Source organism: Oncorhynchus nerka, linkage group LG22 (assembly GCF_034236695.1).
Source record: "Oncorhynchus nerka isolate Pitt River linkage group LG22, Oner_Uvic_2.0, whole genome shotgun sequence".
In the NCBI taxonomy this organism is placed as follows: Eukaryota; Metazoa; Chordata; class Actinopteri; order Salmoniformes; family Salmonidae; genus Oncorhynchus; species Oncorhynchus nerka.
Window position 1 is genome coordinate 37,449,208 of NC_088417.1, and position 18,269 is coordinate 37,467,476.

General features: G+C 42.8%; 1 protein-coding gene across 2 annotated transcripts; it reads left to right on the top strand.

Annotated features, from left to right (window-relative positions):
* The first annotated feature begins 2,671 nt into the window (after positions 1 to 2,671).
* Positions 2,672 to 18,269, top strand: LOC115105134 (condensin-2 complex subunit G2-like). Of its 2 annotated transcripts, XM_029626777.2 has the most exons (27): positions 2,672 to 2,826; positions 2,982 to 3,071; positions 3,454 to 3,645; positions 4,727 to 4,841; positions 5,310 to 5,467; positions 7,302 to 7,436; positions 7,745 to 7,839; positions 8,207 to 8,363; positions 8,869 to 8,961; positions 9,064 to 9,189; positions 9,593 to 9,772; positions 10,019 to 10,171; positions 10,435 to 10,657; positions 10,812 to 10,903; positions 11,658 to 11,831; positions 12,120 to 12,190; positions 12,291 to 12,444; positions 12,831 to 13,004; positions 13,106 to 13,222; positions 13,660 to 13,800; positions 15,070 to 15,169; positions 15,387 to 15,568; positions 15,883 to 16,026; positions 16,135 to 16,238; positions 16,503 to 16,603; positions 16,844 to 16,946; positions 17,223 to 18,269. In XM_029626777.2, exons 2-27 carry the CDS (start codon positions 2,994 to 2,996, stop codon positions 17,278 to 17,280), a joined length of 3,420 nt encoding a protein of 1,139 aa, XP_029482637.1. In that variant the 5' UTR covers positions 2,672 to 2,826; positions 2,982 to 2,993; the 3' UTR covers positions 17,281 to 18,269. The 2 variants fall into 2 exon arrangements, with proteins under 2 accessions (XP_029482637.1, XP_029482638.1); XM_029626778.2 differs by lacking the exons at positions 2,672 to 2,826; positions 2,982 to 3,071; positions 4,727 to 4,841 and having other exon boundaries at positions 3,578 to 3,645.

Sequence of the window (18,269 nt, forward strand, 5' to 3'; positions counted from 1 at the left end):
TATTGAAGGAAATTACGTTTGAATCCTATTTGTTTTCTTTGACATTGAATGGACTGCATATCTATTGATGTGACTGTCATTCTCATCAAAAGGACAGATATTGCTACTATGGAAGTTACAAGATGTAAACAAGGATGACCAGTTAATTTGTTTTATATGTTTTTGTCATGCAGTGTTATTTGGTCTTTGTTTACTTTTGCCTATTTTCTTCATGCTAACGGTAATCAATTACTCCTACAGTGATCAAAAGTCCTACCACTGGATTCACATTTAAAAAATATATATAAAATGATTGCTCAGTATATTCTATACTGTATATTTTGAAGGATCCAGTGCAATTTAGAATTATGTTCAGATGAAGGGGTATGTCAGGGCGGGGATATGTTCTGCTCTGGTGTAGAGGAATAGTATATCTAAACAGATACGAGTTTGAATTTGTTTATCGTACTAAATAATTTGTAAATGAATAGAGGACCATATATGAATTGTCTCTTACACCAGACACATTATGCCATTTAAAAAAAAAAAAAAAAATTGCAACATTGTGTGAAGTTTTGTTTTTATTTTGTCGAATGATGACAGAATATGCCATAGGCTACTCCTGTACGTATAAGCCATGCAATGCTGTTTTTATCTTGAAACACGTTCATATTATGCATAGTGTAACGGATGTGAAACGGCTAGCTTAGTTAGCGGTGCGCGCTAAATAGCATTTCAATCGGTGACGTCACTTGCTCTGAGACCTTGAAGTAGTGGTTCCCCTTGCTCTGCAAGGGCCACGGCTTTTGTGGAGCAATGGGTAACGATGCTTTGAGGGTGACTGTTGTTGATGTGTGCAGAGGGTCCCTGGTTCGCGCCCGGGTATGGGCGAGGGGACGGTCTAAAGTTAAACTGTTACATTGGTGCCGTGACCCAGATCACTGGTTGCTGCGGAAAAGGAGGAGGTCAAAAGGGGGTGAGTGTAACAGATGTGAAACGGCTAGCTTAGTTAGCGTTGCACGCTAAATAGCGTTTCAATCGGTGACGTCACTTGCTCTGAGACCTTGAACTAGTGGTTCCCCTTGCTCTGCAAGGGCCGTGGCTTTTGTGGAGCGATGGGTAACGATGCTTTGAGGGTGACTGTTGTTGATGTGTGCAGAGGGTCCCTGGTTCGGGCGAGGGGACGGTCTAAAGTTAAACTGTTACAATTACAAACATCTTAAATACTCTGTCAGTTATCTGTCCTGTGCCTTAACATTAAACACCTTCACACTTACTGTACAAATGTACATTAAATATTTTAAGGAATCAAGTTCTCACATTTGGAATAAGTATATTCATGGTTTGTTTTGAATAATAAAAGAGATGTTTCTCTTTAATATTTTTTTTTTAAAGTTAATTTAAAGTTATGTGTAATGACTAGATATCCCTGTGAAAATTTGACTGGTCCTAAATACATTGTAAGCCTTGGTGAGACTTTATGTCTGGGAGTATGTATCTAACTAGGTCCTTGTTTTGCTGTACATAAGCTCCATCTAGTGGTTCTTTTCATTTATAATTATTTACTATTGTGTTACTTTATCATTGAAAAATAACCAATACAAATGAGAGAGACACTAACACAATGTGTGTGTGTTTACAGATTACTTTAAAGGCCCGGCCCAGAGCAGTCAATCTTTATTTTCTGTATAAGGTTGAAATAAAACTGAAATTGTCAAAATGATGATCACGCCCTTTTAGTGTAAGAGCTGTTTAAATAAATTGCCTGACATTCCAGACTGTTTTGGTGCGATTGAGTTTTGGCCTGCCTGGTGACATCACCAGGCGGTAAATTAGTTATTACACCAAAATCAATCACATAAGTAGCCTTGCTCCACACACAAAAATACTGCTTAAATAAAGTAGGCTATACAGTCAAAGATGGTTTAGTATGAAAATGCCTCGAGAGCTAAGCTCATGCGCAGAAACACCTCATCGAACTGCGCTTGTGCTTGTTTGTCACATTCAGGAGTTTTGGAGTAATAACATGTTCAGCTACTTACGACATTGGCTCAAATCTAGGTTGTACCTTCATACATCGAAAAACGAACGCCCTCCTCACTATGGCTTCAGACCCCAAGGCAGACCTACCCAGCCCTTCAGACCCCACTTATGGGCTCTGCCTGGCCAGAGAGGGGAGGCACTGATAATGGGGTGGCTTACTGTTAGGGCCCACTTTAGCAAGTGTTGACGTTATTATTACCTGCTCCAGGTGCCCAGGTTCCCTGAGCTGTTGCGGGTAACCACAAGCAATATAGTTCATGGGCGGCAAGTAGCCAGTAACCGTAAGTAATCCCCGAGCTAAATAGTTGAAAAATCTGTCGATGTGCCCTTGGGCAAGGAACTTAACCCTAATTGCATCTGTAAATCGCTCTGGATAAGTGTCTGCTAAATGATTAAAACGTAAACTCAGGAAGAATTGTTCACTTCTCTCATTGACTTTCCAACCCCTGGTCTGCTTCGGATGTATCGTGATGTTGGGGAACGAGGTATATAAGATGGTGGATGAATGAAGATAGTTCACTCAGGCTGTTTACCATTGGACAAAAAATAAAAAAGGATCTGTTCCGGGTTATTTAAGGGGGTGGCTCTCCCATAGACACCAATGCGATGGTCTCTGGTCTTCTTAGATAATTGACTTCTATTAAAAATGAGGGAGTGGGATGTCTCGCTTCCTCTTCCGTCTCTGGAGACTTCACAACAGTGTGTCACGTGGCTCTGGACGTTGTCAAATCAAAATTTGCGCGGGGAAGCTGCGAATATAATAAGAAAATAGTTGATAATTTATAAGAACGGCATACGACATTGGTATGTATTTAACATTAATTTAGCTAGTGGTTTATGATATGCTGATGTACTCTAGATTTCTTTTTGTCCTTAAAACGGAAACACGAAGCAAATTCGGTTTGTTAGCTAACATTGTTATTCAGATTTAACGAGATATTTTACTTCTTATTTCACAGTACTGGCTAAACATGTCTAAGCGAGAGGCATTTTTAGACTCCATCTGCAAAGACAATGTGGGGGAATTTCTCATTTTCACTAAACTCCATGTGAGTAACATTACCTACAATGTTGTTTTTGCAAAACTTCAAATAGGAATAGGAGTGGTTCCCAAGCTTTATAATAATAAATAAACAGTCAGGCTTTCAACTTACTCTTAAGTGGTAATAGTAGAATGCACTAGGTGCAATTTCGAAATTGGGTATCTAATGTATCATCAGTTTTCCTTTTGTCATGTCAGTCATTGCCTACCTTAGCTTTTTTCACCTTTCAGAAATGCAAATGTTTTTTAGCCCATATATTTTGTTGTAATGTTTGAATCACTCATATCACATGAATACACACACATTAGCCATGGCAAACTGTACAGAATTACAGGAAATAAGATTTAAACCCCCTGACAACAAGAGGGCAACCGTTTGTCAAAAACAGAAGGACACTGCTGAGCCCTTTGACCTCGATGAGGTCCTGCAGGAGCTGCCAAAGGGCCAGAGAGAGGCACTGTGGGCCCGACTAGTCACACTACTTTGTGACCAGCTGGCAGCCTTCGCACCAGAGCACTGGGATGCTGGCTTAGAGGAGGACAAGCAGGACAATGACATGGAGGTGGTGTCCCCAGACCGGGTGAGTAGAGTTGTCACAATACTACATTTAAGGGATACAGTCCTAATGTTGGAAGAAAAATGTGTTATGTTGTCACCTAAAGTCAATTGTTTGTTTTCCCAAGCTATAGTGCACACTATTTGACATAAAGAAGGTTCGACCAGAGTTTAGTCTGCCTTGTTTTTCTGCCATGGAGAACCGTAGTCGCATGACAATTCCACATCCTGACCACTCTCCCTCTCTTCTATATTTTTCCACACTGGGCTTGACAACAGTTGTTTAATTCTTGCTCTGACTTCATCTCCTACATCTGATGTCAGCGTTCAGTTGTCTACTAATTCCTTGATTGAGAGGTGGTAATTGTTGAAGGAATTTAATTCCTCTGTTTTAATTCCCAATCAAAATTAAACACTCTGTCAATTCATAAGAATTTGTATGACCCTTATTTTATAAGAATGGACAGAGCCCCGGTCTTAAAAGTCAAGTAACAGCCTCAGTACTGAGTTCATACACATTTTACCACAGGTTATAAACTGAAAATGACGTCAGCGTTTTCTAAATGTTCAGTCTCTTCTTGGTAGAAAGGCTCTATAGATCTCAAGCCTTCCCTCCTCGCCTAGAGCCAAGGTCAGTCAGTGTAGATAAGCATTCTAGACAGTCTGGAGATAGTCCGTCCCTGCCATCTGGAGATAGTTAATTCATTTGTACAAGTAACAGACCGTCATTGTTCCAACTTTTGCCCACGTTCACACACCTCCGTTCCAGTACCAAGGCTGTGTCTCAAGCCTTCCCACATCCGTCTCCCTACCAATTTAATATAATTTACGAGTCAAGGTTTTCTTGTGTAGATAAGCATTCTAGCCAGTCTGATTCATTTGTACCAATGAACAGACTGTCATTGTTACTAAACTCTTGACCACATTCACTTCAGTACTGGGATCAGATAAGAAAATTCATACATATACAGTAACATTTAGTATTTTGATTAGTACATATACAGTAACATAATTGTATTCGGATTCGTCAGTCCTGATTGAAATGTATACATAATTAGTCATCATTGATCAAAATTCCCTTAACAGTAATCTATTTCGTTATTTAGACACTCACCATGTCTGTCCTTGAGGGAGTGACTCTAGTGGTCACAGCTTCTGTGGACGTCATTAAGGATGGCGACACCTACAATTATCTCTTAGAGTGTGGCAACATATTAAATGGTGAGTTTTTATTTTATTTTTTTAGTGTGAACTCTATCCTTGTTTTATAGTAATAAGAATAAATGATTTCATTTCTATAGTGCTTTTTTTTTAGTATAGAAAGAATCTCAAAGCGTTTGAAAATACATGTTTTACGGAGCCTGGTTAACACGACTCACATGGTCAGTGAGGGAGAGCTGACACACTGGTCTGGACAGGAGGCCTTTGTAGATGCAGTATTTGTGCAGAGTTGTACTTATTTCTGGCTGAGCTTTGGCGGCGCTCGGGGGCTGTGTGGCTGTCCGTGTGTGTGTTTGAGTGAGAAAGACACAGAGGAGAACCAATCGGTAAAAAAGCAGTTATCGACACCATGCTGACAACATCAAAAGAGCCTTTCCAGACTGAAGTCAGGAGGACTTTGAGTTAGGTGTCAGCCAGACTATTTTAAGTACCCCAACCCTTCAGTCTGTCTCTGTCCAACAACCCCAGGTGTCCTGCCTTACCTTCCTGCCTCTGAGATGCCTCTGCGGCAGGCTATCCACAGTCTGTGCGAGGCTTGGTGGAAGAAAGGCCTCCTTGGTAAAGAAGAACTGGGCCGCACAGCCTTCCTTGGAAGCCTGGAGAAGACCCTCATACTGAAGAAACCAGTACGTACCCTTTAGCACCAACATGGCCTATTGTTGCTTTTCTGTTTTGCTCTCTGTCAGTCGTCCTTTTTCTCTAGCGAGCTTTCTGGACTTGCTTTCAGTTATTCTGGTGGGAAATAGAAAATTATAGGCTACCAGGGTTTTTTCTGGTGTGTGTGATGCGGGTGTGGCTATGGATGTGTCCAATGATGTGGTCTCCGACCGGACATTTTAGAGGCCCTCCTGTTGGCCCGTAATGACAAAATTGTTTCAAAGCTAATTTCCTGTAATTCTACACATTTGGCCGTGTGGTGGAGATAAAAATGTCGCAATTTTGAGGCTCATTTCCTGCAGTTCTACACATTTTGCCATGGGTTATGCTGTCTAAGTGACAAACATTATACCAAAATCAATTGGGGCCACATGCCATGACCAAAATACTCCTGAATGCATAATTTTGGGAATTTGTTTCTCTCTGACTGTCTAGCTTTTATTTTGGTGATTGTTAGTTATCAACGGTGATCTTGTTTAAAAAATTATATATATATATATATTAGGTTCATTATCTTTTCTAAAAACACTACATTACCAAAAGTATGTGGACACCAGCTCGTTGAACATCTAATTCCAAAATCATGGGCATTAATATGGAGTTGCTCCCCCTTTGCTGCTATAACAGCCTCCACTCTTCTGGGAAGGCTTTCCACTAGATGTTGGAACGTTTCTGTGGCGACTTGCTTCCGTTCAGCCACGAGCATTAGTGAGGTCGGGGACTGATGTTATGCGACTAGGCCTGGCTCGCAGTCGGCATTCCAATTCATCCCAAGGGTGTTCAATGGGGTTGAGGTCAGGGCTCTGTGCAGGCCAGTTTGGGAAAGGGCTTTCCCCAAACGTTTGCCACAAAGTTGGAAGCACAGAATTGTCTAGAATGTCATTGTATGCTGTAGCATTAAGATTCCCCTACATTGGAACTAAGGGGCCTAGTCCGAACCACGAAAAACAGCCCCAGACCATTTCCTCCTCCACCAAACTTTATAGTTGGCACTATGCGTTGGGGCAGCTAGCGTTGTCCTGGCATCCATCAAACCCAGATTCGCCTGTCAGACTGCCAGATGGTGAAGTGTGATTCATCACTCCAGAGAACGTGTTTCCACTGCTCCAGAGTCCAATGGCAGTTGTGCATGGTGATCTTAGGCTTGTGTGTGGCTGCTTCCAGAGGCAATTTGGACATAGGTGGCCCTAAAAAAAACACTTAGGCAGCCCACCCAAGAGTTTTCTATGCAGGAAAAATCCTGGGTACATGTTTACTTTTTTTTTTTTTTTAATCTTCCATGTGCTTGCTTTTTATCTTGTGCACCCCATCTGATTGTCTCTCCTCCTCCTCTGTGTTTTGTGAAGCCCCCTATATCCCTAATCATCTCCATAAGGAGCCTGAGTCAAAAATATTTTTTCTCTCCACTCCCTGGTCTCGACAACAGACGAGTGCTCTCTAATCACCCGGTACTCTCATTCAGGGATCAACTGAAGAATTAGTTTGAAAGACAGTATGTGCTCTTCATTTTATCTCTGTCAGAACTGAAGTCTTCTTCTACACTAGTGTATCAGAGAGGTGGCTGTTTGCATTGGAGTGATTTTATGATTTGTGATCCTCTTGTTTCTGACCTAGTGAGATGGATTCCTTGCAGGCAGTATCTGCATTTTAGGCTGTTCTCCAGTATGGGTCTCTGGTTATCTGGGGGAAGAATATCTCTGTACTAACCTTTTGTCTCATCTTGGCACCTTTTGGCGTCTGCATTGACCCGTTTTTGTATTTGGTTTGCTGAATGTTGTCGCTGCGTTGTGTGCACGTTCTCAGGGGGCTGAGATCCAACGGCTTTGGGGTTTCCATGAAGTGCTGTTCACTGTGGACTTTGCGTCGGAGTGCAGCAAGGAGCTGATCGATCTGCTGCTACAGTGCTTCCTCAGTGTCAATCACATTAAAAATGAAGATGTAAGCATGTCTTATTATTGGGGGGGGGGGGGGGTGTCGGAACTTTTTTTTTTTTTAATACTTAAAAATGGATTGAATTTCAAATATTTTCTCTGCCCGTTTGAGCTTGCCTAGCTTAATAAACCGAAAGTAAAGTCCCACAACTGCAAACCCTGACCACCTGGAACTCCAGACAAAAGAAAAAGCTGAATGTTTTTATATATATTTTTTCCCCCACGTATTTGAAACCCGGGTCTGGTGTGTGTGAGATCTTATGCTATGCTATCATGCTCACATTGTCGTTCCGATAACATGACTTTCGTTGACAGGGGAAGCGTCTGATGGTCTTCCTCTTTAGCTGGAATGTCAACTTCATCCGGATGATCCATGGAACCATCAAAAACCAGCTACCTTACTTTGCAAAGTAAGTGTTTGCATTTGTAGTACCTTAATAGGAAACTAAGTGTCCTTGTTATAATGTCTGGGAGGTTGGGGGTTCGATCCCCGGTCGAGTCATACCAAAGACTTAACAAAAATGGGACCCGATGCCTTTCAGCTTGGCACTCAGCATTTTGGGTAAGGCCCCATGACAGACTTAGTGTCCTGTCCAGGAGGTGTACTTGCACATCAAGCTGCCTCCCGCTACAGAAACAGGAGATGGGACGTTCTGGCTCGGTCAAGGTTTACTTATTCAAGAGTAGCTGTCAGGAGGCAATGGTTTTCTCCAATTCAATTCATGATGATATACCTGTTTTTTGACTGCTTGGTTGAACTCTGTTGATTTTTCCCAGGCCCCAAACTGACCACATAGCTGAGATCTACTGCCGGGCCTGGAAGAAGGCTTCTGGGGTCTGTCTGGAGCAGATAGAGAGCACGTGCATCCAGGACTTCATGCAGCACGCTGTGCTCCTGCACAGGACCTCACCCGTCCATGCCAAAGTCAGACAGGTGGGTGCTGTGAACATTTCACTTAGTGTGTTTCAAACATATTTCTCACTCTGTCTGCTTCAGAAATAATATATATATATTTTTTTACAAATCGATACTTTGAGTCAAATATCAATATAATATTGAGATATGTAACTGTATCGATTACATTTAAAAAAAAAAAAAAAAAATATATATATATATATATATATATATATATATATTTTTTTTTACAAATCGATACTTTGAGTCAAATATCAATATAATATTGAGATATGTAACTGTATCGATTACATTTAAAAAAATAAATATATATATATATATTTTTTTTTAATCATTAATATAAGGAAAAGTAGTACTTCACCAACACAAATTTCCTGTATTTATTTTCTATTTTTTTTTTATATAAGGCTTTAGCATCATATCAGCAAACCTCCAGCTGGCTTACTTTACCACAAAGTCTACATATTCACTGCAATGGTTGACGTTTATTTTATCTGTGTCACTTTAACTCTCATCTGTGTAGATACTGAGCTACTTTCACAAACGGAAGGGCCGCCATGGGTTGGATGAGATGCTTTACAGACTCTACAAGCCCATTCTCTGGAGAGCGCTAAGCGTACAGTCAAATTTTCCTTGATACACATACTCTCTTTATTTCTGGATAGTGTTTTTTTGATGTTGTTGAACTAATGAAGGAGTCTTCTCTCTATAATTGCAGGCTGCCAACTCTGAGGTCCGGGCCAATGCCACTCTGCTCTTCACCGAGGCCTTCCCTATCAACAATCCTAGCCAGAGCAGTGAGAAGATGGACGAGACCATCCAGAAACAACTGGACACGCTGGTCGTAAGTCAATGTATTATGACGTTGAATTTCCAAGTGGTCGTTTTATGTTTGTGAATCTCTGAAATGCCATAAGTTGAGCTAATATGCGGCAGATAGCCTAGCAGTGAAGAGCGTTGGGCCAGTAACCCAAAGATTGCTGGTACAAATCCCCAAGCCGACTAAGATGCAAAATCTGTCTGTGCCTTTGAGCAAGGCACTTAACCCTGAAGTCAGTCTGGATAAGAGCGTCTGCTAAATTACTTAAATGTAAATACGACAATTTGGAATTATGAAACACAGAATGTTTCTGTATGAGTCTTTTATCTGCATGTGTACAGTGTGTTCCTGTTTAATAAGTGATGTCTGCTTAATATTCGAAAGCTCTCACCTGTTTGTTCCTGTGTGTCGGTTTATAACATGTCAGTGCCTGCTAGAGGACCCTCAGCCTCTGGTGCGCTCCACAGCCACCCTCGGGGTCTGTAAGATCCTGGCCAAGTGCTGGGAGGTCATCCCCCCCACTGTCATCACCGACTTCCTCAAGAAGCTTGTGGTAGAGCTGGCCAATGATACCACCTCCCCCGATGTCCGCTGCGCCGTCTTCAAGGTGAGTTACCACAGTATTGAATACAATAAAACACGACATATATTAGAACATTATGGCCACGTCCAAAATGGCACCCTATTCCCTGTATAGTGCACTAATTTGACAGGTCCTTAAGGCTCTGGTCAAAAGCAGTGCCCTGTATAGGGTGCCATTTGGGATGCAGACCTATATGAACTCTGACCCCCCTCTAGTCATCACTGCGGTTCTGTGTTGTTATTATGGATTACAATGAAATCTTCTCTCCAGTGTTTGACCATCGTGCTGGACAATGGCCACAGTCACCAGTTGCTGGAGCAGCTGCTGCCAGCTCTGAAGAACAGCCTCCATGACACCTCGGAGAAAGTACGCGTGGCCTTCCTCAACATGCTGCTCAAGATCAAAGCAGTCCGAGCCGCCAAGGTAAAAATACCGCTTGCGTGTATTTCTGTTTTGTGCAAAACCACAACGTATTACCTAACAAAAAGACAACAATGACGATATTCAAAGTACAACTATACATTATACTAAATGTATATTTCTTCATTGTTGTCATTTTGTCAGGAAATACACTGTAGTTATTTCTGTTTGTGTTGGGAGAAAGGTTTTTGATTCCCCGCTTATCTCAGTAGTACTGTCAGACATGATTTGTGATGCTCACCCTGCCGTACCCCTCCTCTCTCCAGTTCTGGAAGGTGTCCTCCATGGAACACCTGCTAGCCCGTCTGGCCGTCGACTCGCAGCCTGTCTCCAAGCGCATCGTCAACCTCCTCTTCAATTCCTTCTTCCCCGTCAACCAATCAGTGGAGGTGTGGTGCGAGCGCTGCGTCACTCTGATTCAGATGAACCCCAAGGCAGCTAGGACTTTCTACCAGTATGCACACATCTACACAGCCCCCACTAACATAGGTGAGTTTAGCCTGCAGTTACATACAGTAGCTCCTACACAGCCCTCACTAATATAGGTCAGCTTGGCCTTCAGCTACAGTATGTAGCAGATGTTATGCAAGTTGTTAGAAATCCCTGAATGAAAGTCTGTTTCACTGTACCGCTTGTGTCCCAGTCAAGCTGATGCTGATAATCCGCCAGTGTTTGAACGCCTGCATCCAGACTGAAGACCTGAATGAGACAAAATCAAACAAGGAGAACACAAGTGTAAGACTGCTTTTTGTCGCACTGAATGTCAGCTCACTTACAAGACTAAGGAAATTGTTGTTTGTCAATGGAATGCATCTACGATAATCAAGATTTTTTTTCCATCATTAAAATTGTAATATAAAATGAGTACATCCCACCCCTTCAGCTAAATGCCTCCGCTCATTCCTGTCGTACCCCATCACATAACCCAACGTATAATCTTGTTTTACTCAATTGTTTGGAAATGTAGTTCTAAACAAACACTTTCCAGCTTCAAGATATGGTAAAAACTATCATTTTGATCGGTCTCTCTGGTGTACTGGATGGTCAGTCCTTGCATCCGTAGCTCTGTCTATGAATTTAAGTGTTTACTTGTCTCCAGCATAGAAAGCTAGTATGAGGGTTTGCGCTCAGGCTAGAATGAATAGTGGCCGGTGCGAGAGAGAACATTTCCTAAGAGTTCAGTAGTTCTCGAACCGTGAGAAAGAAACAAGGAGGCTGTGCTACAATATACTTCATTGAATGCCATGCTCAAAAGGTAAGTGCAAAAAAAAATAAATAGGCATTTTGTATTCTTTCGAGCATGGTATTTATTTAAGCATATTTTGGCATCCCAGCCTCCTTGGTGTTTTCCTATTTGTGGTTTGAGGGCAAGTACCTACTGGACTCTATATTTCTCCAGCCCCATTGCTCAGTAGTTTACCACAACAAGTTGCATGATGACCACTTTGTTGTATTTGAAATCCCAGATTTAAAACAAAGTTCCTTGCAGGTTCTGGACCATGTCCTGTCGGTCAAGGACACGGCGTCCATGGCCAGTCTGCTGGAGGTGGTGGTGATCTTGTGGAGGAGCATCCGGAAAGCCCTGGAGCTCAACAAGGACGCCCTCCAGTACACCACTGCCAAGTTTGGCTCCGTTGCGCCCAAGTACTTCAATGTCTTCCAGGTGTGAGATGGACTGGAGTTTACCCTGTGGCAGTCACAACTTCGGTTGTTTTCCCAATAATCTCTCCTAAGTGAACTCTTGTTCACTTCCCTTCATAGATTTGAAAGGAAATGACTGGTTTATGAAAATGCCCTCTAGCCCATGCCAACACCAGTCCAATGCTTTTAAATGTGTGGGGAGTAGTGAACGAGTTCGCACTTAAAGGAAGAAGGTAAGATTATTGGTACGCACCCCAGATATCTTCCCCATCCATTTAAGATGTCCTCACCTTGTTTCTCTCTCTTTCAGGAGGAGCGTTCCACAGTTCCCCTCATCCAACTGGCCTCCCTACTGCCCCCAGCTTCTGTCCCCAGTTTCAGGTCTGTGGGGGTCCTGCTAACTTGTCGTCCTTTTTGGCCTCTTCAGGCTCTCTCTGTGTCTGTCTGTGTTAACCCTGTCTCTCTGGTCCCTGTGTTCCAGCTGTGGGGTGCTGTCCAGGCTGAAGAGGCTGGAGGCGGGGGCCAAGGTGTCCCAGTACAGTCAGATCATCGAGTGCCTGTGTAGCTGGGGCCAGGCTGCACACGTCCTGGAGCTCATCACAGACTGGCTCACTGATGCCTTACCCACCCCCGCTGTAAAGCAACACGCACAGAGGTTGTGTCACAAATGGCACCCTATTCTCTATATTTTGACCTACTTTTGACCAGGGTCCATAGGTTCTCTGGTCTAAAGTAGTGCACTATATAGGGAAAGGGTGCCATTTGAGATACAGACACAGATGAATAGGGATGCCTCAGAGAGACCCTCGGCGGCTCCTTGGGATATTTTATTAGGCATTGTAATTCAGAAAGGAGGGATGCATCTACCAAGTAATAAATCTTACTAACTTTATTCTGAGTAAACAAAGAGGTTTGTCTTCAATTTGTTTTGCCTTAATGCTCTTTATAGTAGTGTACTGAGATGTAATCATGACATCCTTGGACATTACCTCACCTCTCTGCTCCCCCTTCTCCTCCACAGGGCAAAGGGAACACCAGTCGGAAAGTGCGCATCCAGGAGACTGTGGAGGCCAAGCCAGACCTGGGGCTAGATTACCTGGAGTACCTGGTCAGTCGTACCTCCACGCGGGACTGCATCCTGCCCTTCAGGCAGGGCCAGCTCAAACAGCTGCACAAAGCCCTCGGGGCCTGGAAGGTAGAGTAGACAATATAATTACACAGTTCTATAGATTGGTTATATGTGCGGTGAGTGGGTATGAACAGAGGTGGTATCCTGTGTCATGTTTTCCTTCTCAGTCAGTGCTGTTATCCCATCTGAGCTCTTCTGAGGCCCAGGCGGATGTCCCCAGAGCAGAAACGGCGCTAAGAGCATTTGCCCTTCACGCACGTCTCAGTGCCCATCTACAGCACAAAGTGAGTCCCATTGCCTACAATGCCTCCGCTTTGGAACCAATCTGTGTACAGTATTGCCCATGATAAACTGACTTATTATGCTAGCAATAAATAGATAACTTTATAACACTAATGTGCATCTGTTTTTTATTTTTATTACTACCCTTAAAGCTACTATTACTTTGCGTGTTGTAGCTATCAATTGTCCCATTAGCAGCCACTCATATTAGCAGACTTTTATTTCATTTCAAACATCACATATCTCTAGTCAAGTATAGGCTACTAACAATATCAGCTAAATGTCCTCGATAAGTGTCGGTTTGAGCAGTGTACTGTAGGTACTTTGGTTTATCGTCCCAGATCTAGTAGACACTATTTGGGATATAACCACTGATCCGTGCAGTGTTTTGGCTATAACCACCTGGGCTTGCTATAACCACCGTTACTTGCTTTCCCAGTTCTCGGAGGGGAGGGATTTCCTTGTCCCTGTGGAGAACACGGCAGCGTGGGTGGCAGAGAGGGTGCTGCCCTTCCTGGTCGGCCCCAGTGAGGGAGGCGTCACTGAGCAGCAGCGGGACCTCGCCAGGCAGGTAGTAGAGGTACGTGTGACCCTCTGGATAGGGAGGCAGGTATCAATCACAGGGCTGGGTTTACACTATCATTTTGTACAGAAGACCGTTAATTCTGTGTTCAGTACTCCGCGGTACCTCGGAGGTGTCAAACTCAATTCCCGGAGGGCCGTATGTCTGCCGGTTGTGTTATTTTCTTTCAATTTGTCGTACTAAGACCTAGACAGCCAGGCGAGGGGAACTCATAACTAATCAATTACCTTAATTGATCATTCAAGGCAGGAGCAAAAACAAAACAGGAAATACTCGGCCTTCCAGGAATTGGGTTTGACACCCGTGCTTTACCTGTAGACAGAGGGAACATGAATCAAATCAAATGTATTTAGTTAACCCCTTTTTTACATCAGCAGTTGTCACAATTTGGTTATCTGGAAACCTTAACACATGAGTAATATAGCATTAGAGACTTTTATCAAATATCAGACGTAAAAGAATAGCCGTAGAATATAGTTATGTGTATTACGCTGCTACAGTATTCGCCAGGACATTAGGCCCTAGTAATGTACGAGCAGATTTATGGTATTATGATCAGTAGATCAATTCTTGTCATGGATCTCTCCTATGCTGTCAGTCTATGAACAGACTGAGGGTTCATCCTAAATTGCACCCTATTCCGTGCACTACTTTTGACCAGAGCCCTATAGGTCTTGGTCAAAAGTAATGCACTACATAGGGAATAAGGTGCCATTTGGGACGCCACCTTAGTCTGTTTTATAGATTGTTATTCAGCTCTGGTCCACACTCACGTGTCAGCTCTCCGTTGTACGCCTCTCACTCCCAGAGAGCAAGATGGACTCATTTATTCTTTGAAATGGGCTTCTATAGTTATTTCTTCCATTACTCTCTCAAGTGTGTCACCCAGAGGCTGCTGCTGTGATCAGATATTGAAAATAAACCCCTCATTTATCTTAATACCCACTTCTGTTGCTTCCACTAACTCTAGAGCTCCAGCACCAACACTTGAGATTAAGATACTATGGTATGGTGGCTTATTCAATGCGTCGTTTTCAGGACAAATTAGCACAAAAATATAATTTTGAATTCATTCTTTTTTTTATTGTCCCATAATATAGTTTGTTTAGTTGGTCTTTCGGCAGTATTCCAGGTTCTTAAAAACAGTTGCGTTTTATAAATTCTGAATTACTATGCTGATACAATAAAAATAAAAACATCAGTCATTTTTCTGTCCCTCTTTGTGGAGTGACAAGGTTGCTCTAACGTTGCGGTGATGTTTGGCAGTGTTTACTGACGGTGAGCAGAGATGTGATCCGGGTGGGCCTCGGGGACGAGGAGTTCAAAGGGCAGGTCCTTCACCTGTGCTCCATCGTGCTCCTCTCTGGTGAGTATATCTATACTTAACATATACTACTATAGAGACCTACAGAATCTAAATTAAGAAACATGCCATTTTCGACAATCTGTAAATCAACATTTCTATAAGGCACATTTAAGAACCGTAGATTCTAAAGAATAGTTGTTGACTAGACTAGGCCACTCATTTCATTGTGTCTGTGAGGAAATTTGATGTGTGTGTGTGTGTTTTATTGTGTTCTCAGAGAAGGGCTACCTGTGTGTTCCTCTGCTGCTCTTTGTGCTGACGGAGGTGGCGGAGAACTACGTCCCCGAGAACCAGGACAACCAGTCCTCCATCATCTTCACAGTGGTCACCAACGTCTTCCAGAAGATCCTGGAGGTCATGGCTCGCTGCCTGAGGAAGGACCCCGAGGAGGGCCAGGAGGTGAGGAGGATGGCTTACGTCCCAAATGCCTTGATGGTTTGAGTGTCAATCAAAAGCACACACGTAGATCATTTAGAGGTAGTCTCTTCAGTCACACTTTAAATGGCTGTCTATAAATAATACCTACTTGGCCCAACAACAGAAGCAGCTCTGGGGCCATATATATCAAGCTTCTCAGAGGACATTTTTCAGTTACTGTATCACCAACAAAATTTTGCTCTCCTCTCTGATACGCTATAGATAGATATGTCCACGTTCAGCTTTCAAATGTGAATAGATGACTTAAGGTTGTTTTTCTCCCCTGGCTCTTGTAGCTGTGGCACTTGGCTGTTACCGCTCTAGGAGACTTCCTCCAGGTGGTTCAGGCTTGGTCGGGCATCGGCTCCAACCCCCTAAACGGGGTTTTTTCAACCGTCTGTGCTGCCACCCTTGCAGCGACCCAACACTCCCTGCAAAAGGCAACAAAGATGGCTGATACACTATTTTTCCAAGATAGAAAATGTGATTCCAAATGTTTGATAGGTTGCGACTAAAGAACATGGAACTGAAAAACTGTTCCATCTTAGATGTCACATCCTCAAGAGGTCACAACACCAGAGACGGTCCAGGATTTGCCTCCTCTCTCAAGCATCTTGTTGAACGTTCTCCTCAAATCGCCCCCGGTCACAAGGTAAACAACCAACTACACTCCCAAGTGTTTTGCTGCGTTCTATTACTATTCACACTGACCCGGCTCAGTTTGGTTTCCCTTTTTTTTTGTGATAAATGTTTTTACAGATATCTTTTTTCCCACACAAAAAGGAATAACGAGGAAGAACAGACACCAAACAGTCAACCCCACACGGTGTCGTACAAAGAGCTCCAGCAATGGAATATATACTGTACTTTTCTCCTCCATTGGTGTTTCTAATCCGTGGCCTCTTCTCTTTTTCAGAGCCTTTCTGGCAGAGATCATCTCAACTGTCGACTCAGAGGTCATTGATGGTCTGACCGGATTGGCAGCAGTTCTTCACATTCTGGCAGTTGTCAGACAGAGTGAGTAAAATAAGTTGCAATAAAGAGAATTTCTCTAGTTTAAGGAAAGAAAGAAAGAATGATTTCACATTCATGAATAGTTTCTAACAGGGCGTGGCTAAAAGTTTTTAGCTGTTAAACTGGGAGTTTTGCCAGTGTGGAGCAGAGCGCGTGCCATTATCCACTTTCATTGAAATGAATGCCAGAAGCTCAGTATCCAGTGTAGCTGGCCTGTAATGATTGTGCCTGTCTTTGTTCCAGCTGGGAGGTTTAAGGCAGATCTGAAGAGTACAGCCGTGTCCGTCCAAAGACAGCTTCAGAAACATTACGCTGTCACGGCTGAGGACGAAGGATACATCCAGAGGTGACTAGGTTAATGAACATTGTAAGGTCTGTCCCATATGGCATCCTGTAGTGCACTACTTTTGACCAAGACCCATTTGGCTCTGCTACCTTTTTGTATGTTTTTAAGAATTAAGTATTTTTGAGTTGTTAGCTAGCTGTTATGGCAGTTTACCCTAAATGTTAAGGAAACGTGCTCGTAAGTTGGGAATTGTAAGATGGCAAGTTATATTTAAAAATGACCTAATAGCAACCACAAAATGACATTACATTATTTATTTGTGTACCACTTTTCCAGGGTAATCTACGAATCCGCTATCAACACTTTGAATGAGATTCTGATGCCATGCCCATGAGGGGGCAAGAGAACCTCATTTACACATTTAACATGTACTAATTGTTTCTTTGTTGCCAGTGTCAGCTATTCCTCTGTTCTGTTGTTTCTAAGCTCTTCTATTCTGTGTGATCATGGCGTATGCAGCATGACTTGTATTTGCACTTTAGATTTATGTATTGCGTCCGTATACTCTATGCTGCATAAACTGAACTGTGTGTAACATTGCTAAGTAATTGCTAAAAATACATTTGAAATGTGAGTTTCAACCCTGTCTTTGTGGATTCTCTCTAAAGGCCTCCACAAATCACTTACACTGCCACATGTTTTAGTTTAACTTATAGTACACATTTGCACTATTTTATTGAAGGAAATCTAGTTTGTTTAGTTATGCTCCACCACTGGCAGAGGAAGGTTAGTTTCTGTGGCTAAGGAGGAAGGACAAGAATGAAGAACTAAAGGCCAGCTGCAGGGGATGACAGGCAGACGTCCCTGCCACTGCTCCGCCACCAGGAGACGTACCGGGATAAGGAGAGTAACATTGAGGAGTGGTGGTCCCCAGGTGATGACCCTCTAGCTGGTTTACAGGCACTGCTGGAGGTGTGTCAGACAGAGATGCCCAGCAGAAGGTTACCACCTATCTACCTGTATAAAGTATGTGTATCATATTGTAGTGAATAGAGGGTAGCCCCGACTGGGACTAGAACCCATCAACTGTCAAGCCAACACCTTAACCGTTGTGCCAAGAGGTCCGAACTGCTTGATGAAGTTGCAAGGTGTTGTGCTAAGGTTGCTACAATATGCACTTGTTGTTTGAACAATTTATTGATGGAAATGTAGTTAGTATGCTTTTTAGTTATGTTCTATCCAACACAAACGCTCCAGACATTTCAATGCATGTATGAACTCTGTATAAACTTGAGTAGCCATGCTATATTATGGTATTTTAAAATTATTCTGTCACTGTTTATACAGCCTTACAATAAACACATATATTAACTTGTTTATTCA

Bases quoted from the DNA above. Each gene is read 5' to 3' on its own strand.
- LOC115105134 (XM_029626777.2), top strand. From the start codon at position 2,994: ATGTCTAAGCGAGAGGCATTTTTAGACTCCATCTGCAAAGACAATGTG. The intron at 8,364-8,868 runs GTGGGTGCTGTG...TCATCTGTGTAG, and splicing joins TCCATGCCAAAGTCAGACAG to ATACTGAGCTACTTTCACAA. The intron at 12,191-12,290 runs GTCTGTGGGGGT...CCTGTGTTCCAG, and splicing joins GCTTCTGTCCCCAGTTTCAG to CTGTGGGGTGCTGTCCAGGC.